This window comes from Phalacrocorax aristotelis, chromosome 11 (assembly GCF_949628215.1).
Source record: "Phalacrocorax aristotelis chromosome 11, bGulAri2.1, whole genome shotgun sequence".
Classification (NCBI taxonomy): Eukaryota; Metazoa; Chordata; class Aves; order Suliformes; family Phalacrocoracidae; genus Phalacrocorax; species Phalacrocorax aristotelis.
Window position 1 is genome coordinate 10358001 of NC_134286.1, and position 27575 is coordinate 10385575.

The following is a 27575-nucleotide window of genomic DNA, read 5'->3' on the forward strand; positions in this document are numbered from 1 at the left end:
CAACCCTTCTGCCACCTGTAATGCACGTTAGGTACATGGAACTCAGCAGCCTGGTTCTTCCCAGCTTACTGCCCAAAACCTGAGATACAGGCTGAAATGGTGGATGTGGGAAGAGGTGCCCCTTCCACTACAGTCCGGAGAGATCTGTCTGTGGGGTCCACTGCATGTGAAGTATTGGTGGGGAAGAGCTGTCTGCCTCTGCTCTTGATGAGTCTGTCAGCTACAAAGCCATAGCAGGTAGGCTGAGGGGTTAGTCTAGACACAGGGTATAAGTTAGAGGCAGCGTCATTTTTAAGGTCATTGGCATGGAAAGAGTAGCTGATTTGCTTCAGATAAACTATAGAAATAACGTACAAAGAGAGGAGGGACCTCTGACAATGACTTGTGGCTCACACAAACTAGTGGATTGGAGTTTGAGTACAAGTGTGCTCCGAGTAATTAAGTCCAGCTTTTATCCTACAGGTCGGTTAAGAAGTGTATAAGCAGACAGGTTTGTTTTTAAACTTTAGTTACATAAATCTTTATATAAAATGCTGATCTGCATTTGCCTCAAAATTTACCAATGACTCTGGTATGTTCAGGCTTGTCACTCTTGGAGTTCAAATTAGGAAGCCTGTAACTGCCAAAATATGATTGACTTGAGAGCCAAGATCCGTTAGGGCACAGATGCCGGTGTACTTAGGCAATGAAATAATCCTGTTTTAGCTCGGGAGCACAGAAGCATGATTGTGCTCCTGCAAATGCTGTGCAGAGGTTGAAATTGCTGAATGGTTTTAAGATTATAGGTTTGATTGCATTAAGACTGCATAGAGGTTTTTCTTTCCTCATGGAACAGCTCTAGAGGCTTGTTTTGCTGTCTGTACAATGCCATATTACGGGTTGCTGTAGCTATGCAGTGAAACAGTTTGTATCCTGATGGGGTGCAGGCGTCCTTCTGGACTGTTTTGGTACCTGTTTTAGGACAATGAGGGCAAGGCAGTAGATCTTCTGGAGCTTTATACTCTGCAGATTGGTAATGTTCCCATTGCCACCTTGCATCCTGCATGTTAGAGTGTATTTTTCACAAGCCAGATGTTTACGTTGCTTTAATAGTGTTCTGTTGTGTGCTGTACTAGCCAGTCTTGCAGTAGATGGTTTACATAAAACAAGAATTACTTGCCCTGATTTTAAATAATGATTTTGTGTTATGGAGTTCAGTGTAGTGAATCCTGTTCTATTAAATAGTCTCACTTCCTTTTTAGTATATGTGGCTTACCTGAAATTACAGTGCTTGTAAATGATCAGTTCAGGCTTCCTGAACTGATCCAGCATATGCCTACTGCAGAATTTTAATGAACTCCTGTGCAATATGAACTGTGTTGGTTTTTTAGTAACAGAAGCTTCCTTATATTTTAGACTTCAGACAGTTTCACTCAACTCTTCCTTTTAACAATTACTTCTTGATTTTGCTTAAAGGAGCCAAAACTGAATAGCTTTGGAAACAGTGTGTTGGTTTATTTTTTTAAGAAATGTAGTAAGTAACACTGTGTGTCTTTTCAATTAAAGAGAAAAATCCATGGGGAATGTGTTTTAAGATGTTTGATGCCCTTTTTAATACTTGCTCCTAAGCAACCCTGACTCAACAGATGTTGCATCTGAGTGTTTGCAGCTGGATCAGAATAGCCTCTGATGGAAAGGCCTGAGTTGCTGCTGTTATCATGCTAGCAGAGTTCTCAGCGCTTCTCTTTTCATGCTTGCTTTTGGTGGCTTTTGAGCAGAGATAACCAGCTTTTTGTACTGGGTTTGCAAGAGGCAAAGTGCTACCTTAACGATTGCTGCTGACTTGTAATGCTTACCTGTGCGCCGTCAACCTTAAGCTCTTGGTTCTGGCTGCAAAGACTTACGGATAGTCTACCTTACTGGATGCAGTTTATGTACTAAATTTAAAAAAAAAAAAATTGAAGAAACTTGTGAACTTTCCAATGAAGCAGAGTCCTCATATTTTACTTCATCTAGATGAATGACTGATTCTGCAACAAGTTCTTTTATTCTTTCCAATTTGATGATCCTATAGTTTTACTTAATTTTGCATGTATGTGAAAATGCTGTGAGAAGTACAGCTCAACATTTAGTTTGCAGAACCGCTCCTTGGGTAATCTGTTGGAATACTCACCTGACGAGCAATGCTGGTATACAAAGGTAAAACAAGACATCTTTCATCCAAAGTGCTTGTAACTCAGAGTGCAGAAAGAGAGCAGGTGCAGATCAGGATCTATCGGAAATCAGACCGAGTCCCTAAGAAGAAATAGTTGTAATGTAGCAGCACTGTGACCCACGCCAAGTGCCGTGTGTCACTGCTGACTTGGTGGTGGTTTTGAAGGAGAACTTAGCACTGCTTTTTTTTTTTAGGCACCTTTGTGTGTAAGGGGGTCACATGAAGGAAAACACAAAGGTGCTTACTGGATGGCTTGCCGAAGGTTGAGCTAATTAAGGGGAACAAATGGTGTGAAAACAGCAAAGCTGAGCCCTGAAGGGCATTAGAGAGCAGCTTTTCATGCTTGGTGTGATGAGAGAAGCAGGGGTACTGGATGGATGTGCTGTAGGAAGTCAATGTGGCTGAAGGGATAAGGCAGGAGGACATTTCAGAAGTTTCAAAGGTTTAAGCAATGTGGAGCTTTTCTGAAACCAGAATAATTTGAGTTCATGAAAGATGGATTTTACCTGAGTAGATAACGAGGGAGAAAAGGTTGCATCTTGAACATGCTGGAGAAATAGTTCTGGAAAAAACTGTTGTATATTTGACAGTAAGTCTTTATACAGGCAGCATACACTTATGAAAGATGTTTTTTTGCAGTTTATCCTAATTGTTTTGATGAGATATATTGATAGAAGTAATTTATCAATGTAACTGCACTTGTTTAAGGCTCTTATTAGTCTGAATGTGTAAGTTCTTTAAAGAAACAGCACCCTCTGTGTTTCCTAGGTCTTCAATCTCTTGCCAAGGGAAGAGATCCTGCAAACAAAACACTCTTTCTTCGCTCCCCCGGCAAGAAAATTACCAGTCAGTAAAAGCTGCACATCCCTAATGATGTAGTACTGCAGGCAAGATGAAAAGCATAAATGCAGATCTGTCCAAAGATTCAAAGTAGTATGTGGGTAGAGGAGAAGCAATGAAAAGATTATTTTGATACATTGTCACATTCACCCAAAGCTTCATAATATTAAAATGTCTGAAGACCTAGTTCAGCTTTTGAATTTCATTTTCAGTCTTGATGCTTTGATGGCAAAGAGAACAACTAGTAAAATTCAGTGATTTAAAAATTTTTTTAAAAATACAGAATATTTTCCTTGTCTGGAATGCTTTGTGGTGACAAAAGTGACAAAGTTGATTTTCACTCCAAAGTGATTCAGTTTGTAGTACATTTTCAAGAAAGATTTTTAATGAAGAAGAAAAAAGTTAAAAAGTGCATCCTTGTGAAGGCAGTGCCTCCATCTTCTCTACAACTACATTTTACATATTGGAAACCTGTGATTAGATCCCTCTCAACCTTCTCTTAAGTGAACAAAGATAAGTAAATAAGAGAACAACTCAGTTTTCTGATTTCATTCACTCTTTGTGCTTCAAATTAGACCTAACTGTGCTATCTTTTCTGTTCAGACTTTTAACAGTTGAGGAGCAGTGAAGCTTTGGTGCAGTGAAGCTTTGGTCCTTGCATTGAAATGGAATACTATGATTGTATTTCCTCCTGTGTTCATAAAGCGCACATGAATACAGGACAGGTTAATTAGAAATTAGCATCCTAGATTAGATCCTGTCTTTGCAAGCCAAAAGACGACTAATTGAAGTTTATGGTAGTCAAGGGAGTAGCAGAAATACAGGCAACACAGCTGAGCAGTAGGTAGTAAATTAATGCAGAAACAGTTTGGTTACGCTAGGTTTGGGGAAGATTGGGATAAAGGCTTTCCACTGAGATTGACACTTACCGTCGCAATTTTTTTTCCTGTTTTACTATCAGACTTTTCAGTTGATGGAGCTTATTCTTGAGTCAGTTTTCTTTCTTCTGCTGTTGGTAGCCTTGACATATTTCTGTAAAAACCTCAAAAGGTAGTACGGACATGGACAGCATGCAGAAACTGTCGTGCCTGAATAGCTTTTTAGAATGCGGCTCATTTTTATTTCTCCAAACAAAAAACCTAATTTTCTTTAAAAAAACAACACCAAAAGATGGACTCCACAGATCTTTGGCAGCTATTTGCTGCAACTTCTTGTGTTCTACTATGTTAAGCACACTTCAGTGTGGCTACTCTCATCTAAAATGACATATTACATGTTATCTCCTTTGGTCAACAGGGGAGTAACTAACCTGGGCGGCATGGATCATTCTGTGCTCAGAGGGGAGGTGTCAGCAGTGCTTCATGACAGGTATGTTGCAAGTGCCTGAATTCCTGCAGAGGTGCCAGTTTTCTCAGGATGGCAGCCTGGAAGCCTTTTTTTCTAGGAAACTGAGGAATCCTGGAAGAGCTGATTAGAAACGAAAGGACCTTGTTAGTGAGTTGTAAGCTAATTTGTTCCTCAAGTAATGGACTATGTGACTTGCAGACAAAGCAGAAAAAAAACCCCAGCTCCAGTGTTAATGGTTCTCTAGTCCAGGACTTCTGTGGATTTTTCGGATTTAGCTGATCCAGCTGCCCTTGCATCTGCTTTTAGGTATCCAAAGAACAATCTTAGAGCAAGGAGGCAATAACAGTTACTTACAAAATCTTTCAGTGTGTTAAAAACATTCCTGATATGGCTGGAAAGGGGCTTCTGTCTTAAAACATACTGAAATCAGCTATTCGGTCTGTCTTGATTACACTCTACCTGCTATTTAATCTTTTTGTGCTTATTCTTTTCTTAGAAAGAAAACCCACAGAGTTAGGGCAAGAGTAGACATGATCACCTTGTCCCAAAAGTTCCAGCAACCTTATTTCATTGTCTTCCTTTCTTGAAAATGTTCTTAATTAAGGAACAATTATGTTTTAATTAACTGGACCTGATTTCAGGAAGCTGTAAAATTGTTTACATTTTGATCTTGTGCTGTACTTTGCACACCTGTAATTGTAGTTTTGTCTGATCCGATTATTTTGTTGGAGTGGCTGGTTTCATCCATCCAAAGAAACTAGAAAAAACAGTATGTTTCTAGTGCAGTATCTTTAGAATATCTTTTAAGATGTACGCTGTATCTTAGTTAATTTTCATGCTTTTTGTAGTTGAATCGGAAACTCCATATTTAAATGAAAAAGGAAACATAAGCTTGGATGCCTTAAGTTTATAATGAAATTAGCTGCTGGTACAAAAGTTTCTGGTACTCCTTTGTAAAGGAGCTTCATTGTGCTAAGAATGTTAGTTTTGACTTGATTTTTTTCTGAGACACAACAGGGATCTATTGGGTGCTTTTCTGCACTGCTGTATATAATCTAATAGCGTGAATAAGAGTGTTTCAGTAGGGAAACAGTGTTGGTAGGATTTGTTTTCCCTTGTAGGCAGTTGAAGAATATTGCTGCATTGTTCACGACTAGCAATTTTCTGTTAATGCCATTTAAGACTTCCACGTTCTTCATTTTGATTGTTAATGACATTGAAACCTTTCATTTAACTAGATTGATATATTTAAAGAACTATTTTGAGCATTCTTCTTAAGAATAAATGCTCAATTATTTCTGTTCCAAAGGTTGTATTGACATTAAGCAACCTTATTTATTAGCAAGTTTAGACTAAAGAAATCTAATAGAGCTGTTTCTGTTGTTTCGTTGCCTGATCTTGTGTACTTTGATCTCAGTCTAAACAGATAATTCATGGAACAACAGTTTAAATTATTGAAGTTATGTTTTGGCAGTAGCTAAATCATTCTTGAAGAATGATCAAACTCATCAGCATGCTGCTCTCCGCTTCTGGGGGGATTTCTCTCAACGTGTTTGATCTTGGGTTAGAAGAAACAGATTTTCTGCCTTCTTCCTCCTTCCCTCCCTCCCTCCCCCCCCCCCCCCCCCCCCCAAACACAGACACACAAGGGCCTCTTGTCTTGTCTGCTGGATGCATTTATGGTGACTTGAGCATATTCAGTCTCAAGTTTCACTTTGCAGACTTCTGTATGAGTGAAATTCTTGTACATTGCTGGCACTCAGTGAATGCAGACAACCTTATAGCAGTGTTTTGGTCAGTCACGTTTCTGCTTATCATGAAGAATGGCTGATAATGGATAATGCTGTGAAACCTGAAAAAATTAAAGGTTTTCCTTAGAGCAGAGTTATGATGTATGTGTTCTCTCCATCTTCAGAAGATTCCAATCTTTAGTAATCCCCAACAGTACCTCTTTACTCCATCCTATTTCCCTCTAATTATTCTGTTGTACTTGATTTTATTTAGCAGTTATGCCTCTCTCTGTCCGTAGCAGCGACGTTATTGGTATTTTCTCTCCTCCGTATTAGGTGCATGCATTTACACCCTTTGTTCTTAGGCATGTGCACTTGAATGTTTTAGAACAAGTATGTTTTCATTTGAAATGGGAACATTGGGATTTTCATATAAAGCCTTTTGAATATATTAATGTAAGAGCTAAAGCTGGAAAATAAAGAACCGGACAAAAATGCAGCAGTTTTTTTTTGAGGAGATGGCAAGTTTCTTATTTATTGGACACTTGTGTTGGACACATCTGGTCTCAGTACGGTGTGTATGACAGTATTTGTTCTTGTTTAGGAGGAAATGATTTCTTAACCTCAGCAGAAGAATTAACCTCTTCAGTCAAAAGTTTTTTCTCCAATAAAAGCTTTTAGCGTTCCAAATCACTTTTTTTGAACCAACTACTCCAAATGACTTAAGGATTAATGAAGTGAAAACTCACAGCTTTAGTGTTGATGTGCATTTAAATAAAATCTCTGGAGGTTTTTCAGTACTGACTAGGTAAAAGTAATGTTTTATTTGTGATGATGGAATATTTGATAAAGGAAAAATTGCTCATATGACTAGAAATTTATGTGCAGGCGTGACAAATTGGTAGCATTTAACTGTTCATGCAAAAAAAATTTATGGTGGTTCAAAGTAGTAACACCTTCTTGCATATTTAAAAGCTGGGTTTTGTTTTTGGTTCAGGTACATTTCTGGGTTAGTTGCAGTTCAACTCCCTCTATGCGTGGCTTCTGGGTGCTAACATCTGTCCAAATGTAGTTTTAGTGTATTGTTTGAAATACAGTGCCTTTGACATGTGAAATGTTTGCAACTTGATGTTGATGTGGTCAACAAATAGGTATGGATCTAAAACAGTTTGTTTTCTCTCTGAAGAAAGCGAGGTTACTGCTTTTAATGGCATGGGGAAGCTTGCAAACTAGGAGAATGTGGCTGGTTTGTACTGCGTTCAGTACTGCGTGAGCAGTTTTTGCTGAAGAGACGCAACTCTGGAAAGCTCTCCAGCTGGTGGCAGGTTAGCAGCGCACTGGGATTGTCCTTTCCCTTGTGTTTCTGTATCTGGCTTCTGTCACTTGGGTGGATGTTTATTGATCGTAATGGTTCTCTTGATGGCAAGTGGTGGGTGGGGTGTTATGAGTAATTGTTGCCCTCCTAAGTCTGGTGTTTATTTGAATGCATAAGGTTAAAAAGAGAAGCTTTACTCAGAGTGACTTTATGCCTGTGGTAAGGTGCTTTACAGTCCTAAATCTAAAATAATCTACTCAAATAGTGTGTATAGCATTCTTCCTTTGAGGGATTATGGGATTTGTTTTTCTGCATGTAATTTATCCATCATGACCCTATATTTAAGCTAGGCATATCACTTTTTTCTTAAACTGATAATGCACGGAACATTCAAAAACTTAAGTAACTCCTGTTGTTTAAAAAATGCATCACTTTAATATGTGGCTAAATCTGCTGTAGCTAGCAGCTGATCATCTAAATAAACACTTTGGAAATAAAAGTTGTCATCCCGAGAGGCAACAATGCTATCTTTAAATTCCTTACTCCCAGGGAGTACTTCTGGTGCTAACATTCAGGTATAGTAAATGTCTTCCCATATAGTCAAGTACAGAAGAATTACATGGTTCTTTATTTGTAAAGGGAAGGGGAAGAAAACATAGAACTTTTTCATGGGAGTATCTGATTGGTTTTATGTAATTTTGCTGATAAGGAAAGAAATCACCTAATTCTGAAAAGGGAAGTATACCTTTTGTGTGGGTGCTGAATAGTTTGGTACTTCCTACATCTAAAACCAAATGAACAAAAAAAACCCCAACCCCAAACCAACTGAAGGATGTGTGTATTTGTGCCTTACTTGAAGGGAAAAAGCCCCCACACCTGAACACCAGAAAACCTTGCCTTATAAAACCAAACCAATCAAAAAAAACCAACACCCAATTCCACATTCCATTATTTTTAAATGCTAGAGGTGTTCTGCATGTGTATATTTATGTGTTGCTTGGCAGTACATTTCTCATGATTCCGTTGTCTTTGGACATCTGGGATGTCTCTGTGATTCAGGTTTTAGTTCACTTGGGTGCAAAATCAGGTGTATCTTAGAAAATAATTGCACAGTGGTAGAGACTATGCTGGGAAAAATGAGATACCCATTCTTGCTTGGGTGTTCACTGTATGGGGCATCAGTAGGTTTTGCATCTGAAACTGATTTGTTTTAATGAGCTGCACTTCAGCTTGCTAGTGTTGTTAAGGATACCTTGTGAAAATGAGAACTGCTAGGTTATATTTGCATTAGTGTCCTGCCCTGGACAGTGAAAGCTGAAGCAACTAATAGTGGCTTCACATGGTCTTCAGAGGTATACTAGAAGTATTCTGCAGGACCAGTGAAGGCGGCTGAGGGAAACAACCTGATTTTTCAGCCGGTGCATTCTCCTGCAGCCTGGTGACTATCAGTCCCATAAATAGATGCACACTGAAATCTGAAATCCAAATATTGGTTTGATTCCTGCAGGAAATAGTAAATTTAACAACTAGAGATAACAGTGCACTGTTAAAATGTAGAAGTGTGTCTGTTACAGAAAACCTTCGGCTATAACTGCTACTGTTCTGCCTCGTTACAATATTGTGTATATATTTATGCCTGACCTTCCTATGACATTTCTGAAATCTGAGCATCTTGCTAATCTCCTTCCATCTTCCCAAGCTGTGTTATCACATCAAGCTCCATCATGTCAGATTCCAAATGTTTGCAGCATGCAACTGCCCTGTTCCAAATTCCAGACTTCTAGTTTTAATCTTCTGCCCCAGCTCACCTGTTACAGGCTAGGTGAATCACAGCTGACAACCAGGTAGGTGGAGCCAAGGATCTGGAAGGAAACTTGATTTGAAATGAATGTGTTAAATCTTCAGATGCTCTCAGTTTACTTCTGTTGTCCCAAGAACGTAGAGGTCACGTATCAACAAGTCAGCAAGTTCCTCCATACCCCAGCTGGACAACGATAGCAAAGCCATGTTTGCAGTTGCTTAAATGTGGATCGATGTGACTTCAGTGAGTCAGAGCAATGTGGGAGTAAAGCCGAACACAAGAACTGCAGAGGAGTTTGCAGGCTTTGTAAAGCTGTTCTCTCCTGGCTAGAGCAGCATCTTTGGCTATTGTCTGGATTCCTCTTTGCTCTCACAGCGAGATTGTTTGCTCTCTTGATCTGTCTCCCCAGTAATTAGAGCACCAGTGTGACTGTGTTCAGTTCTGTTTTCAGATAATTAGAGCCGGGCCCATATAGTAAAATACATACTGGTCTGTCTTGGGTTTTGTTCTGAGGCTTTGCCAGGTCATGACTGGTCTGTCATTGTAAACCGGACATCCTTTCAATTGTGGCTGTTTAGTGGGGTCTGACAAAGACGTTGGCGGATGAAGAGTGATTACATGATGCATGCTGGCTTGTTCTGAAGTTAGACTGGCCATCTGTCTGCTATGTGTGGCTTAGGAGTAATGAGGAGTGTTGTTTAAGAACAGGAATGGCCTTGTTCTCTGGACAGTTAACGTACTGGGTTATAAGACCATTTACAATGTAGAACTTGGGAGAAAAGGGAGAAGGAGGGTAGATGAACTGAATCACATTACTGGAATTTGCTGTTAAAAAGAATGGATTATGTGTATTCAGCAACTGAAAGCTAAGGCTCAAGAATTGTACCTAACTTTACTTTTTCCAAGTTGAATATGTGCCTTTTGGATTCTGTCTGCTTTAATGAGATTACAGCAATGATGGAAAAGCATAGTTACACTGTGCCTTGTGCATTGTTCTGGAGCGTTGATAAAAGATAATCTTAAATAGGCTGCTTATCTGCAAATACTAGAATTCAGTTACTTTGAGGTGCTCGATACAATGGCTAAGAATCCTGAACAACTTCTTAACCCTTTATTGAATGTTATTTAACATCCCTTGTAGTCTTCAAAGAGGTCTTTTCTTTTTAATAAATCAGTATTTTGTGCTTAAATTGGGTATTGCCATTGTTCCCTCCCAAATCCCTGAAAGCGTATTTCAGGACCCAGCAAAACTTTATCATTTTTTTTTTTTTAAAAAAATTCTCCTCAGCAGCTGCTTTTTGTGCAGCAAGGTGTTGGTAGTTTGCTTATGTTTCTACTTCAGTTAAAGAATCAAACAGAAAAAGGTATGTTTGTGCATGTTGTTGCTTGATTCAGGATATTAACCAGAACATAAGTTTGCAGAAATTTGATGAGGAGCACTAAAGAAAGAACACTCTTCTGCAATAGTGTGTATGTAGAACTCCTGTGGTCCAATAGTTGCTGTAAGTGTTGGTTTCCCTGCATAGGTTTATTTTTCACTGGACAGTTCATATTTTGCTCTTTATAGAGACTCTTGTGGCAAGTGTTCACCTTACCTCCAAGCTACCAACTGCATTTCACTTCCAGTTCAGGTATTTATTCAGTAGGGTCAATACTGGTTTATTGCCCTGCCTTCCCCCCTTCCTAACCTGACTTCTGCGTCCTGTGCTTTGGATATGGAGTAGCACATGGCCGGCCCAGCAGAGATTTCCCAGGTGCCCTCACAATGAATCTTGCCTTCTTTTCTTGTTTCCAGTATATGCTATTCAAAGGCCTCAAAAGCTTCAGGTTTCAAGGACTTTTAGTGTCATGAAAAGTACTGTATTAATCTGAGATTGCCTTTGAATCGCTAGAAACCAACGCCGCTTTCAGTTTAAGGTTGGTAATCTGCAAAAATCTGTTCAGTGGCGGTTATAAATGTCTGTAAATACATGGGCAGGCAGGACTGATGTCAGTGCTCGACTTCTTTTAAAATTTGATTGTTTTAACACTTCATTATGTGGGATGATAGCATTGTATTTTGCAGGCACTGCTTTGTGCAATATGCATCAAGCCTTTTTTCGGGTGGCCGGAGTCACATTATGCCCGGCCTGAGTTACTATCGTCATTCTTCTGAGGTATTATTGTGCAGCTTCGGTGTTGTATTCATTATTGCTGAGGTTCTTGGAAAATCTTTCAGGCAAATCGGTGTTGCAGCATGACTTTTGGTGATGTTTGATGAAAGCAATGTTTTGTACTTCTCGTTATGCATGTATACCCTTCTGCATATTATCCTTCTGTGGGCAAAAGGATAACTACAGCATTTCCAGAAACCAAAATGCTGAATTTAAGAATGAATAAAAAAGCCCTTAATTGTAAGAACATGTTAGAGCAAAGCTTTGCTCGAACATAAGATTTGCTTTGTTTAGAGATCAGAAAATGATTATACAATGAGGCACATACTCAACGAGCTGAATATATATATAGCTGAAAGAATATGCAAAGGCTTGTGGGAAGGTGTCATGAGCAAGTGGGGATGCTTATAGATGTCCTTGTACTTCAGCTGTGTCTTGTGTTGGTTCTGCTACTTGTGCATAAGTACCTGAGCCATGGCCTTGGGTTTTTCGGATTCCTACACCAAACTTCCCAGTTACATTTAAAATTCATGTAATTAAACATGTGTAGTTCAAAGTTACAGTTAAAAATTATGGCCAGAAACACCAAATTTGTAGGGCAAAGTTTGACTAAGGTTGGAGAATTGGCAGATATGGTTATCTTGTAAGAGCATAAGACTTGACACACTTGGAGTCGGTTATCCACGTACTCTTTTAAAATGTTATTTCATACCTAATTCCCTACCTTCTTTCTTCCTTTACTGAAGATGCATTACTTTTCTGCCTGCAAAAATTGTGTGTGGAACTTTGACGTCTAGAAACAGTTCTGTATTGAAGGCTTAGCTTGGAAGCAATAAAAAAATTTATTGAAATGGAGTCATAGCTTAAATTCGTCCTTCCTTGTGTGCTTAGCAGTGCAGATTATATTGCATAGATCCAGGTATAATACAGAAGGCAGGGTGTTTATGGTTTTTCTTACATATCCATACATTTGTCTTACTATAGTATTAATGATCTGGTAGTGGGAGGTAAGGTGAAGAACTTTGCTGGCCTTGTATGTGACTCTGCTTGAGTCACCTGCCATGCATCTCAGTACAAACCACTTTTTATTACTTTTTACAGTTGCTTGTGTGAATCTGCTGTAAGGAGAAATGGTTACTGAAAAGCTGATGGTGTGGTAGCTGAAGCATATTACCTGAAGAAGTTTCCTCTGTGGTTTTATCATATTTTTTTTTTTCCACCAGATGTCTGCTAGTCTCATTTGAAGCTTTCTCTTTATTGTGTTAGAGAGCTGGTGAATAATGATTCCCTGTGCACCTTTACCACGCTTCTTGCGACACTATAGACTCTTAATATTTCTTTTTGCCTATCTGCCTTCCATGCTGCTAAGTCCAATCTGCAAGGTATTCCTTGTATAGAAGCCATTTCACAAATGACTCATCTGTTTCACACTCTGCCTTTTCCAGTTCCATTGCTATAGCTGCTGAGGTGGGGCAAAGAGCAGAACAGCTCATATCTCCAACCAGGTAACGTGGGGGAATGATGCTGCGTTTGTCAGCAGGTAGTACAGGCGAAGGAACTTAAAGGCTGGGCACAAGCTAGTCCAAGCTAATGACATTTTACAAATTAACTGAAGCTTTAAAAAGTCATTTTGCATCAGTGTCCTCTGTGAAGTGAGTTTTCTGGTTATGCTGTTTTTTCCCATTTAAAATGGGAAGTTATGAAAATTAGTATTTGTCTTGTAGAACAGTTCTTATGAACACCAGAAGGTGGCATAACTGATTTTCCCTAAAGTGTTTTGATTGCAAGAAATACACAGGAGGCCGCTAAACTTATTTTAAAGCTGTTGGTCAAATTTTGACCGAAGGACAGTTGGATCAGTTTAGCCCTTAAATATTGAAGGGAGCTATATAAAGGTATACTTGGTCTGCTCTTTTGCAAATGTGAAAGCTGGTGGGATTCATGCTGGCTTTTATATTGAAAGTTTTTGAAGTTGGAAATAGTTTAACTGAAGGGCAGGTTGGAAAGAAGGGGTTGTCCATCATGTGTGCAGTGGAATTCTTTCCTGAGCCGTTTTACAGAATCCCAGTTTCCCGTGAACACATTGTTTAGATATTTTGCTTTACCAGTTTGCAAAATGAGACCAATTTCTGCCTGTTTTAAGCTCTTCAGGTTAACTGGTGCTATGCAACAATAAATTAGTAATGCGGTAACTTGTAAATTAAGAGTTTTATGCTGTAGCATCTCTAACCACATGCAGATTTATAAGTGTACTAATGTTAAATGTTAGAAGCAGTAAGTGGGAAGAGTGTGCAAGGAAGACCAATAAGCATTTAAATGAAAATCTGTTTTCAGCGTAGATTGTATTTTGTTCTGGCAAACTGGAACCTTAGACTTTGTGCAGTGTTGCCATGCATTTTAATGACAAGTTGATATAAGAAGGCATTAGATTACATCTCATGCGATGCTTTCCTCATTAGAGAAGCCTCTCTCAGGCAGTCATCGCCACTATGGTGTGGCTCAAAAAGTACTTAAAGATACCTTAAAAGTAGATACTGTTTCCATTCAAAGATTCAGGGGAACTTATTCATAGAGCGAGTGTCTTGGGCGTAATTGGCAAGGTTCTGGTAGTGGGGGTGTTGGTGCAGGGGTGGCCTGCGTGGCTGAGGCCGAGAGTGCCCTGTGCCAGGCACAGCTGGGGTGACTTTGCATTAAAACCTTTTCTTGTCTGAATAGTTGAATTAATTGGTGTGGGACAGAACCAAAACTTCTGGAGTATGTAGATATACGGGATTTTTTTCTTTACTTCAGCTCCCTCTAGCAGGCAAACACCTGAATTACAAGTGTTTTGTTTTAAACTCTTATTTCAGAGAAGGGCTTGTCCCAACTCAAAGTTATTGCAGTTGTTTAGTGTGTGTGCATCAAAAAGAGATTTTTCAGCTCTAGAGGAGTAGCTGACTGCAGCTGCAGAAGGTGCTGAAACACAAATATTTCTTGTTTTCACTGACTTTTTTTGTCTCTTTGCGCATCGCAGCTGTGCGATGCCGTTTCACCCCAAGGACCTCTACACCATGCTCATCTATTGGTATTTTTTTTTTTCTAAACAGCAGTCTCTCCTGAGCCTGCTGTGATTCACTGGAGCAGCACAGATGAGAGTGGTGACCGTTTTGCATAGAAATCTAGCATTATTTGCAGAATCTAGACCCCTTTTTGCAGACTGAACAGCCGCGAGGGCGGGTGGCAGGGTCGTGGTGCAGCTCTGCTGATGATAGCTGCCACCCGGCTGAGCCCCCGGACTGCCCAGAGGTGGGGCCTCTCCTCAGAGCTCGCCGATTTTTTCAGTTCTGCCTTTCGAAAGGACAGTTTGCCAGGATGAAGTGATAGTCACGTGTACAGTGCTGTAAAGAGGTAGAAAACCACCTAGAATGTATGGCAGTGCTGGTAAAATGGTTCAGTGGTGAGACCTCTATAATCCACTACGAGGACTTTTCTGAAAGCACTGAGCCTGAATTTTCATTAGGAGTCAGATGTTTGCAGTTCAGTGTGGCAGCTCCCTGTGCTATAAAATAGTCCTGAAAATTTTAGGAAATAAAGGTTAATAATCAGAAGACTTGAAACTATTTGGTTTAAATATTTCATAGTTTTAAAAAAATCCAAGTAAGATGAGCAATCTTCTGTGGGCTTTTCTAGAAACAGCTTGTGCTTAGACTTTTTTTTTGCTGTATACAATTGTTTAATCCAAAGCAGTACGTCCTGACTTGATCCTACATTGTCACTAAGTAGGGATGTTCTAACTGCAGAGTTGTTCCAGTCTGCTACGTGAATATCTTAAAACTGTCACTTTAAATATGCTTTTGGAAATAACTTCATAGCTTGTACATTTGCCCACCGTAACAAACTTGAATGAACCAAATAACTCGCATCTTTTGAAACTTTGCTGAGGAAATGTACAGTTTTCTTTAAATTTATATTCTCAGAGATGCTAAAGAAGCAGTTTGTAATTGTCTTTCTACAATTATTATGCAGGAATTTTGAGATTTGGCAAATTAGAAGTAGAATATAGCTGTGTGTTTCAGAGAAATAGAACTGTTTAATATGAAGTGTCATTTTTGTGAGCATTCTTTTTATCTTCTGGAAAAATCTAAATGTAAGCAAGATAAAATTTTGCCTCATGTATTTTTTGAAGAAAGTTAATAACACTAAGACTGTGTTAATTTTGTGGCGTGAACATGCTCATTGATTGTATATCCTCCCCACGCCCCGTTCAGTTGAATGTTAAAGGCTGTTCCTTTTGGGTCCTTCATATAACAACACCCAACAGGGGGAATTCACAGAAAATCTGTTTTTGCTGTAGAAGGTGAGTAGCTATCTTCTGAAGAGGTAGTATCCAACTCTGCAGAAATGTTGCAATTAAAGCTGTTCCATGCACGTAGGACTGCAAGAACAGTTACAGCTATCGTTGAGGCGTGAATCTTCCTTGAGCTGTGAACCCACGTCTTCAGTGTCTTTGCTCCTGGCCCCCTTCCAAGTGAAAGAACCTATGAAAACTATCCATTTTTGCCAGTTTTCACTGTTGCTGTTGGGAATGGGAGAGCATCAAAATAAGAGATGGTCACTTGATTTTGCTTTCCTTTTGGGAGCAGGTGGTGTGGAGGTTTTCACCGGCTTGATTTGCTGAGGAAGGGAGGATCTGGAGCAAACCAACCAGGGAGTTCCATAGTGTTCTCTTTTGGGAAGGAGTGTTTGGACTACACCTACCTTTGCCAAACGTGAGGAGTTGATTCCTGATTGCCTCTGGCTTATAGGCAAAAAAAAATAAGGGGGGAAAGAAAGAAAAAACAAACAAAAACCAACCAAGGTTTGAAGTGTGGTGGTTTAGTACAAGACTGCCTTTTTTCCCCGTGTGGCCCATTCAGCTGTTCCAGCTTTGGAACTAGTAATTCCACCTGCTTTCATGGCATTTAGTTGGAACGATCTGCAGACTTCAAACTCCTTTTCTAGTGTAGAGAAATTGTTTTGTTTTTTTTTTTACACTGAATGGGGAAATACTAATAGTGATAACTTTGAAACTGAACTTTTGCTGCATAAGCCTTTCACATGCCTTTGTGTGTGAAGGCAAGCTGAACTTTAAGTTGCTATTTCATAAAAAATTGTATCTAGCATGCTTAAGACTGGCTGATGGTAAATAATTAAATTGATTGAATCTATGTAAGTGTCTTTTTTTTTTTTGGTCACTTCTTAAAGGACTCCAGCCAGAGGCAGTGCAGTGACTGTGGGCTGTGTGCTGCCGCAGCTTCAAGTTCTTTTCCTAGAAGATGCTTTCCCACTGTATGGTGGCTCCCATGTTGCACACAGCTATTCCTGACATCCTAGACTTGAAGCATCAGCATCTTTCTCAAAACCTTTTCAATCTCGTGTCTGTCAGTGTTCCCCGAGGGACTCTGGCATTCAGATAAAGATGTCAGACTGCCCACATTGGACATCTTGTGGATTGTGTGTTAGCAGCCTGGATCCATGAGAGGTGACAATGGAGTGGGAATTCCTGTGCTCAGAAAAAGTTAATCTTTTTGTCTTGTAAAGAAATAGTCACTACAGAAACACACGTTAAGAGTAGCAATCAATGTGCTTTATTTTTGCCTCCCCACACCTGCTCTTTTCAGTAGGGACTGCTTTGCCTAGGTGTGCAGGACCACAAAAACTCACTGGCTAAAGACAGTAAGGTTGAGGGTATGCAAAATGACTAACAGATTCCATATAAATAATGGAAGAATGAAAGAAAAAACCTACAAACTTTTATTTTAAGAATATTTTCAACGTACTTTAATCAACACATGACTAGTATAATTTGCAGTTTGCTGTCTGTGGTGTAGGAAATACTGAAGTTGTTAGTGACTGGTGCTCAATCCTGGCCTCCTTTTAATTACTAAATTGTTCAATATATTTGCATCGTAAAGTCAGATATGTAAATGCGTTAGGCATACTTCACTGAAATAAACTGTGCAGCCAACAGACCATAACAGCTGTAGAGAAGTTGTTTAGAAATAAATTCTTTGTAGTTCATAGTTTGACCTAATAAAAACAACTTGCTTCAGACCAATTATTTGCAGCAGGGTCAGTCTGGCTGCTGTGACTGTGCATTCAGATTTCTGTGGTGATTTATTAAATATAATCACCTGGGGAAGATGAGCACAGTTCTCTGAATAAATCGGTGTTAGTTCAAAAGCGTTTCTTCTTAGTATGTTGTCAGCAGAGTACATGGGCTTAGATCAAAAGTTGGAAACATTCATTAGCTCACTTTGGTTTTACCTCCTACTAAGTGTCTTAAGACCTTGTTTCACCTAATGCTTTTTATGTAAGAGTAGTTTGCCCAAGCAGAGCTGAATTTTAATTTTTTTTTCCATATTATAACGTGAAGCTTGTCATTAAGTTAACAGTGCATCTTGACTCTTGGGAGTGATTTCTTTTTTTTTTGTTTGCTAGAAATTTTACCTCAACTTTAGAGCAAAGCCCTCTTCAAGAATACACATGCAAAAAATATGCAGGGCATCCATAAGTGGCATAAAATTAAAATGACTTTCATGGCCAGAAACACACCCTTAGGAATAGATTTGAGATTTCTGAGGCTCTGTGTAGTTATAAAATATACTTGAAACTGAATTTAATATTTTAATAAAGTAACTCTTCTAAATATTAGAAGTGTGAATACTGTAGGGATTAGGTTTGTTAATTTCTTGTGTGTCCCCCTTTTCCTGCAAGTTTCTGGGAGATAGACTTAAGATTTAACCTAAATTATAGGGTTTTTTTTTTAAATTGTTTTAAAGATACCCGATTGTGACCTGATAGGAAGTGGTGTGGGTCTTTTTAACTGTTTATGGTTGCTGAATACTTTCATAAATTTCATACTGAACCTATCAAGATATTTTTGTCCTTAATGAATGATACTTGCAAGGACCAGGGTTGTGGGTTTTTGAAGAATGTGTGTAATGGAGAAGCTCATTACTCAGCATGGTTACTTCTCAGCCAGCTGCTGCTACCTTTTTGGTTTAGGAGCATGCGTTTTGGTAGTCTGAAAATCATGTGAGAACTTGAATGTTTCCTGACTGAGGTGTCTGGGAGGGAAGGGGAAGGGCCTCTGTCAGATGCAGGGTAATATATATTTCATACATATATATGTGTGTATATATATAAAAAAGTGTGTGTATATATACATGTAGTGCGTATATAGAGAGAATGCGTGTGTGTATATATACACATGCTATATATATGAACACATACTTATATATAGTATGCGTATGTATATTTAGGTATAAAAGTAATTTTCACTGAAAATGATGCATCCTAAAATGTTACTGCAGCAATTTTCTGATTTATACAGGAAAAAATGCTGAGTGGGTGGATGGCAAACTGCAGTACTTCTTGTTAAACGTGGTACATGCCCTGACTGCTTAACTTAGTATTTAAAGATTTGGGGATTTTTTTTTCCTGTTTTAGAAATAGCCCTACAAATATTGCTATGGAGACGGGAACCTGTACTGCTTACAGCATTTTGACAGCATGAGGCGTTGGCTACCAACTAGTTTATTTCACTCCTTTGTGCTTTATAATTTGTGGTTATTCCTTGTTCCTTGACCACTCAGCCCAATTTAAAAGAATTAAATATATTTGATAATAACTATTTGTAAGCATCTCTGTTCCATTTATGAGGCCGTGTGCATCTTGATGTCTACAGTGCATTTCCTTCCAAAAGATTCTTTAACTTATATCTGGTGCCTGAGGGCTTTCCCCCCTCCAGTCATTAAAAAACCAAAATGTTAGAGACAATGTAGTGGATAGTAACTCAAAGTATATGTGTAATTCTCAGAAATGTCTTCAGCTATTTTAAAGCCTATTTCTTAATTTACTTCAATTTAATTGAAAGACTTCGTAGGATAGATCTCCAAGGTTTCTAGAAAAGTTGCAGTTTCAATAAAAGTATTGCAGGTGCACATTGCCTTTTTTTCCCTGTGCTTCAATATTTAGGGAACGTTATAGTGTTGCTGTGAGGGGATTGCAGGCTCTGGTTTCCTTTGGATTCCTCTTAAGGCAGAGATCTTCCTTCCCTTCATACGAATTTTGGTGTGAATATTTTAATGATATTTAGTCAAAGAAATTGTATTAATTAACTGGCTCATATATAGGGCAATACTGTCAATACCATCTTTTAATTATTCTCTTCAGTAATTGGAACAGCTGCAGTTTAGTAGATTGAAAAGCCAGAGGTAGAGGCATGAGAAGCATCCATGTGAAGGGCAAAGAGCTGAATAAGGAAGACAGACTATCACACTTAATTTTTTAGGGATCCTGAAGAGAAATGTTATGTCCTTATTTGCTCCTATTCAGTTTCAAGGCTTGTGCCTTTAGAGCCATATTTAAAATACTGAAATGATTTGATGTTGAAATGATTATTGCATTTGAGCTCCATGGCTTTGATGCTAATATTTTGCTGGATTTTGGGGTTGTGTTTGATTTTCTTCTATATCAAAACAGACTTGCATAGTAGCATGCATCAGCTCAGTGGGCTGGTACTTGTAAGATAAGCAAAAATCTAGAGCAATTTCTTCCAATGTGAAACTGAGTTTCTGCTGTCCGTTCGGAATGAGCTTTGTTTAGTGCTAATACACCATAATAGAAGTTTCATCATATAATAACATATATCCATTTAAAAATGGAAACATAGCTATGAAACACTGAATTTTTAGAACATAGGTCTCAAAAGTCTGAAGATGTTTACTGGTCTCAACATCACCATTTTAACCTCTTTGTGTGTTGGCATCTTTTCTTATATGAGCAAGCACTCTATCAGTAGGAAGAGAGTCTAACCTTAGAAAACATAATATTTGTGGCACAAATATTTAGACCGGTCTGTTTCCATTTCTAGGTGAAAATGGGAGATGTAAATCACACAGTCGCCATGACTTAGAACGTTTTTTCTTTCTGTAAGGCTAAAATAAGCCTGGGGTTCTGGAAGTGCAGACGACTTTTCAGGTCACACTATATAGGGCTTGCAAGAGTTGAGAAAGTTTCCATATAGCATAACCCTATTTCTCCCTAGTGCTTTCACTTCCTCCAATACTTAGTAGATGAATAAAAGGAGGGAGGTAAGCAGCTTGTTAGAGCGGAACAGCAAATCTTTTAACCTCAGCAAATCACTTGACTGAGCAAATATTTTTTCGGTTTTGTTTTTAATAGTTTAAGGGCTGAAAAAAGTTGAACTCAATCTGTGCAAACTGATGAAAATCCAGTGGCATGTCTGTAAGGTAACTTTTACTCTGATTAGTTTTCCTACAAAAATTCATGTGCCATTTCAAGGCTAAGAATAAGTATTTTCAGACTACTAGAGTTTTATGTTGCCACTGGACTCCGATACATCTTTCTGCCTGTGACTTTTTATTCTTCAAACAACTATGAGGGGGGAAGCCTTATGGGAAATGCAGAGATGGTTTAAAGGTTTTGTTGGAGGTATACATGCCCCAGAAATGTAAGCATACCAGGCTGTAAAGAGGAGAACTTGTATTTTATAATGCAGGTAAATGCAGCAAAGGTATAGGTATCGACAGTATGAAACGATGTGGTAGCAGCCTGGTGTTCAAGTTGTACAAAGGAAAGAGAATAGCAAGGGAAGTGCTTTTAGCTGCATTCCTACCCTGAAGATCAGGGAAAGCTTGCAGAGGAAAAGATGCTGTGATCAATGCTCTTGCAAGGGGTGGCTCTGTGTGGTTTGTTCATGTGCTTGCAGAGTACGGTGCTGCATGCCTGCTCCCCTCATTTGGGGCCAAATCTTGCTTGTTGGTCAATGGTGAAGAAGGATTTGGGTTGGGGGGTGGAGGAGGAGGAGGAATAAGAAATGCCTTGCTCCTTTAAGCGCTCTCCTGTGTCCCTTGCAGGTTCAGAGCTGCGCTGCCATACAGCCTCTGTCAATTGCTTCTGGCCTTGCTAACAGTTCGGGTCTGTAAAACGGCAGCGTGGGATCTTGCCTTTGGTCTTTTTATTTTCTTTTTTTCCTACGCCACCTGTTCTGTTACTTTATGGAGGAGTTTTCTGCAGACATGCTTGGTACCCTGTCAGTTACTTTGCTGTCAGTCTGCTCAGCGCAGCTTTGGAAATAGTAGCGTGGAAATGATGGCTTAAAACCCAAAGACTTCCTCTTTCTCATCTTCTGTATACAGAAGAAAAGATGTGTAAGAGACTCAGATAATAAGTAGAATATAACTTTAAGAACATTAAAGTGGTAGATGCTTTTAATCTTGAACATGAGCTTGCTTCTGAGAAAAATACAGAAAACGCCCCTTGAATGGTCCCAAGAAGCTGTTTAATCTGTGCAGTTATTGTGGGTCTTCAGCATTTACAACTTAAAAGCAGAATTCCAGTTTGGTGTCTTTTTGTAGCATTTGTCTAGGAATAACTGTTTCCTCAAAAAGTACGATTCTGCACGGAGCTGTAATGCTGCTTTTGGCCTTCAGTACCAGTTAATTTGGGGACGAGTGGCAAAGCAGTGTAATGTGAGAACAGAAAAGGTAGTATATTCAGTGGGTGCAGTGCGCTCCGGGAGACCGGGTTATTTTTCCCGTATTTTTAAAATGTGTAACTAAACTCTTATTATTTTGAAGTCTTAATTAAAATAGCAGAATAATATACTGTGGTTTTCTGTTGTCTTTGGAATAGTTTGTAAAGCATAGAATACCTTTAGGTAATAATTTCCTGGGAATACAAAACCAATTTGTGACTGTCAGGAAGAAAATGGTATTTGATGGTTTTTTTTTTCTCTCCTTACGTGCAGGTAGGTGATCTGTTTGTCACGTGGTTCTCCTTTTGCAAGAGAAGAGCATTTGTCTATTTTTAGTTTTCCTGGCACTGCTACTTCCGTCAGTTCTGTATTTTGTATATTGACTGTTTTGATCACGTGGTGTGTGCTGGGCATGTGGTGGAGCTCAAGATGGGCAGTGCTTGGGATTCATACACTTGGGTTTGCTACTGGGTTTTCTGTAAAGGTTTTAATTAGGTTACTTGTACATTAAATGAAAAATAAATGGGATCTGAAGCACGTGAAGGAGAAGTAGGTATTTGAGCACTACTGCTGCCTGCCCTCTGTGCTGAATGATCTTGTTGGGGTCAAAGTGGGAGGTAACTCTGCTTTCTGGATGTGCATTGATCGACTTAGATACTAATCAATGCCTGGGAATGACTGTGGCTTGAGTTGGCTTTTCCTTTACTGATCAAAAGGGTATTTCAAGAGTTGCTTTTAAACAAGTGGCCCACTGATTGTGCTTAGCCTCATTCTTTTATATTTGTAATGCTGCTGTTAATAAACAAAAGGTGTAATCAGCTCATTGGCGTTGGCAGAGCAGGGAGATGCAGACTTTAAAGGCAGTTACCAGTTGGTTGCACTGGCTGTGCACACACATGAGGAAGGGAGTAACATCATTTGCTTATGGTATTTTAAGACGGTTTCTGTATGATGGCAAAAGCAAGGCTGAGTGTATGAATTCAAAATCATGATTTTTTTCTTTGTGGTTATAATAGCTGCTATCTAACATCTTTCAAGTTAACTTTTAGGTCGCCAGTGCAGAGAAGGCACGATGTACTAGTCTGGTGTTGTGTATATGTATGAGACTGCATGCAATATTTACAGTGAGTGCACACAAGCATGGCTGTTGGCATGTAAATGCATGAATTCTTTTACTAAAAGTGAGACCTCTTTGTGCTAAAACGGTATTCTTGCTCTCTGCAGAGCTAGTGTTTCTTAATATTTATAGCACATAAATACTGTTGTCCTACACAGCAAATGTCTGTTCGGCGTTCAAGTTGCAGTTCCTGTGAAATTTGTTGCCTGTGTTAATGCTGCTCATGTGTAATTTAGAACTTCTTTAAAGAAGTGGGAGAGCTCTTCAGTTGTTTGTCGAATAGGTGCATCTGGTTTTGAATTAGTCCTCGGCTCTGATCATCCTGGGTTATTTTAGTTCCTTGCCTGTGGTTATGGTAACAGCTTCGAATGCCCAAAATAGTTTTGGGCAAACATTTTAAATAATTATCAGAAGCAGCAATTATTCCCTGGTGGTTTCTTCCCAAAAATAATGTACATTTCACCATTATGAAAAACCTGTCGGAGTGTTAAGTGTTATTAAAACATTTAAATTCACAGAAATTCTGCTCCTGGTTCTGTTCTTTATTGCTGAATAGTGTGACAGGGTGTTGGCATTTTTGTGGTAGGATTCAGCTGTTCTGATAAACAGAAAAATTGTCATTCTGTGCAAAGTTTATTCTGAAATATGTAGAATAAGCATCTTAAACAGTCTTGTTCTGGTCTACTGTGGTAATACATTAAAAGTGATTCTTTAAAATTTTTTTTTCCTTGTAAGGGAGTCAATGTAGTTGAAGCTCCTACCTTATTTTCCCTAGAAACCTGCTTTGCTTACGGTCAATATGCGATTAGATTCTCTGTTCCCTTTTTAATCGCTTGCCTTCTAAACTCCCTGCTGTCATCAGCCCCGGGAGGTCACCAGGCAGAGCACAGAGTTGCAGAGTGGTCCATGATGGACACCTGCGCGACCGTCTGCTCCGCCAGTTCTTCAGGCAATTTGTGAGCTGCTGGGGGGGGCGTTCAGAATTAGATTGTTGATAGCGTCCCTACAAGGACTGCTATTAACAGCATGCTACTCTGCTTCTCTACTGCAGAAGACAGAGTGATATTTGTGTTCCCATAGCATGTTGTAAAATGCATGAGATTTTTGCTCATCCTCCTTGGAAATGAGAATAGGAAAATGAGAGCATCCTGAACCAGAAGCTATTAGAAGAGCATGCAGAAACCTGCAGCGATTTGTGCTTTATTTTGTCTTCCTAGCTATGGATTAGAAGGACTGATTTTTGCAATGGGCTTTTTCCATAATGGCATTCTTGTATTGTTTGGTCAGAGCTTGCACAGGAGGAAAACAGGCTGCTGAATTTAGTCACTGATCTCTATTAGCCGTGGCCTAAGGCTATGCTGAGATTTATATCCCATTTGTATTGTTGCAGCTCAAAAGAAGAATGTTCAGAGGATGACAAGTGTATTCTGAGTAGGTACGTTGTTTCATTTTCATATGAAACCTTTTTTTTTTCTGCTTCCATTGGTCAGAAATGAGGTTAATAGGAAGAGAATATAGTACAGTGCTGCAGTGTCCCTGTTAAGATAGAACAATAGCATCAGAAACAGTTCTTTAAAAATTAGCTGCTTTTATTAAATAAAGCTGCATTGTGCTGGTGTGCTCAGTGCAGTCTTTTTTTTTAAATATACTGCAGTCAGCGCTTCCCTAACGAGGTGGCACTATTGTTGAGTTAGAAGGATAGAATCATCATATTGCTTTAGGGGACAGCAGGATTTAAAAGGAGATGCCTTGCAGCCCTGTTTTACAGATTGGAAGCATCGGTTTAAGGGCATTGGCAGAATCATTTCCTTGTTCTTAGCAGCAGCCACTGCTGTGTCAGTAGTGTGTGGAATGGAAGTCCTAGTTGGTAGTCTGTTATGGAAACGCTGTTTACTGTTATTGTAGTACCGTGGTGACAACATGCCATTGAAATGGAAAACGAGCTCTCCTGCTATCTGGAAATTCCCAGTTCCTGTGCTTAAAACATCCAGGTCATCGCCACTTTCTCCAGCATACATGTAAGTGAGAGAAATGAGGATAATAAGGTGGGATTGCATTTGTGAGACTACCCTGTGGCAAAATACCCTGTTATATATTAAATGACATTGGCACTCGGAATTTTACCTTGTTTTCTATGTAGACCCCTAGATTTTATCCTGGATGTTTCATGATGGATGTTGTGTCGAGTCTTTCCCTCTTTGTTGAAATGTAGAGAAATTGTGCAGATTAAGCCATATTCATAATACTATCGTATATGTTCATCTGAAAAGTTCGTGTTGCTGTTAATTTGTAGTGCTGATCTTGAATTGACAAGTTAAGCTTTGAGGCAGGCTTTCTTTGTAGCGTATATGCTAACATTTCCTCCTCCCGACTATTACACTTGGAATTTAAACATGGAATCACCTGCTGTATTGTACTGCACTTTTGTTCGAGTAAGTTCTTGTATAAAAGAAGACATCCTGCTTTGGTCTTGTTTTATTCTTGAAAGTCTTATCCTTAATACAAATTGAATGTCTTTTTACAAAGTTGCAATAAAGGCTTAAAACATAAATATAAATCGTTCATGTCTGAACACTTGTGTAGTTATGCAGTTTGTCCATGTAAAGTAGTTTCATGTAAAAGTATTGTAATACAGACGCAAACAATATGCCTTTGCCTTGCTAAATCTTGACGGAGCTTTTGTTCACATTTCATTGCTATGAGTTCTGTGTTAGCATATACAGGTGGCTTTTTTTTTCCTTCAGTGAAATAAAACTGAGCATAGGGCACTGAATTGCTTCTGCCTTTATTTAAGAAAGCAGCTCATTTGAACATGAGGAAGAGTTGCTTTAAAATGCACAAGTAGCAGTGTAGATGACTTCCTTATCTGGAAATTAGTATAAAGACTATTACGTTCCAATTGTATTCCAGCTTAATATATATAACATTATTACTTTTAAGCTTGCAGCTTTTGCACATAGGCTTTTGCTCCAGCTGCTGTAGGGACATGCTGTAAGAATTTACAGGTCCTCTAAATGTCATCTTTTTTTGGTTGTTGCTGAGAAATGCATTGATAAGTGATGGAACTGAAACAATACAACGCTGTATGCGTGGTCACTATTGTTCTCAGTCAGAAAGGCTGGGGTTTGAGGAGCTAACCTGGCTGTACAGAACCTGTGCTGTGCACACTCCAATTTTAAGATAAATTTTCATGGAAGTGCTTCAGCCTTTTCACTCACTGAATGCATCAAATATGTTTAAGGCTACTAGAAATAAGGTGTTTCCAGTAAATTGCTACTTATTATGACTCTTTTAAAAATATGACTAAATACAAAGGAAGTATAATGATAAAAAAGAGTTGTCAGGATTTTGAACCTATTTCAGGACAACGTTGTCTTTAGTCTTGTATGTTTTTGTTTTTTTAAACTATAGCGCTTATTAAATGCAAGAAAAATCAGAAATATCCCAGTCTGATCTGTCTGCTGCTGAAACCAAGCATTTCTTTTGTGTGTCGCCTTGAAATTGCTAATCAAGCTCTGTGTATGCTCCAGCTTTTATGATGGGGATCATGTAGCTGATTATCTCAGAGTGTTGAAAGTATGTGAACAGGTTTAGTGATCATGCTTAACTATATGATGCTGAGCTTATCTGGAGCATAAGGAATATGTGATCAGCAGCCTTAATAATCTTTTTATAATGAGTCAATGTATCCCAATGATTATGGAGACATTTTTTCACTGGCACACAGTCCTGACATTAGCAGGACTCTTAAATCTAATGTTAAAATTATTCATATACTTTAGTATAAAGTATGGGAAACATCACAAAATGGCACCTATTTGATGAGGCAGTCTATATCAACTGATTAAAAGAACATTGTAATTTAGGTTGACCAGTAAAATAGGTGGTGGAATTCATTATCTTCATTGCAGAGATTACAGTAAATTTGCTGCTGTTTTGTGATCTGTTTTTTACATTCACATTTATAACTTCACAAGCATTACTCTGCACACTGGCAAGAGGCTTATGCTTTGAGTAAAAGATTCAGGAATAAGCGGCGTGTGAAACAGAACATATATTGATGTAAATTAAATGACCATAAACCTCTTGAATTCACAGATGAACATTTCTATACTTGATATTTTGGATCTAGAGTGTGCAGCGGTATAAATGAGCTTTTAATCCCTTTAATACTTGACATCTTAATCTTAAAATGTAGTATAATTTAGAATGTAGAGAGGTCTTAAAGGTGATTTGGGGGGGCGCGGGGGAATGAATGAAATAAAAATCAGATTTTTTCAGGCTTTTCTAGTACAGTTGACCTTAACTTTAAAAGCTTAATCCTGCTTATGATTTACAGGTAACTTATCTAGAGGTTAAACTGATTGTCAGGACACATAGATTTTTATTAGTGTTTTATTTGGTCCGTGTACCTGATACCTGAACTCTGCCTTAGTTTCCCTGTATCAAAATGCTGAGACTGGCAGTTACGAGCACGTTTGGCTTCTTGGATGAAGCAGGGATCTATGTACCAAGTACCACTGTAAAACAGTTAACTGCTGTGCAGCTGGGGCGGC

The 27575-nt window shown here is 38.8% G+C and overlaps 1 protein-coding gene across 11 annotated transcripts in view; it reads left to right on the plus strand.

The window, feature by feature from the left end:
- KLHL13 (kelch like family member 13) overlaps window positions 1-27575 on the plus strand; it is a 91473-nt gene that overhangs the window by 23579 nt on the left and 40319 nt on the right. For 4 of the 11 annotated variants that reach the window (XM_075106848.1, XM_075106837.1, XM_075106840.1 and 1 more), the window contains one exon: window positions 4331-4402. The exons of 6 other annotated variants lie outside the window; for them this stretch is intronic. In XM_075106848.1, coding sequence (XP_074962949.1) covers window positions 4331-4402 — 72 coding nt within the window. Of the gene's footprint in view, window positions 1-4330; window positions 4403-24885; window positions 25038-27575 lie in introns of those variants that run through there. One more of the 11 variants, XM_075106839.1, reaches the window with a different exon arrangement.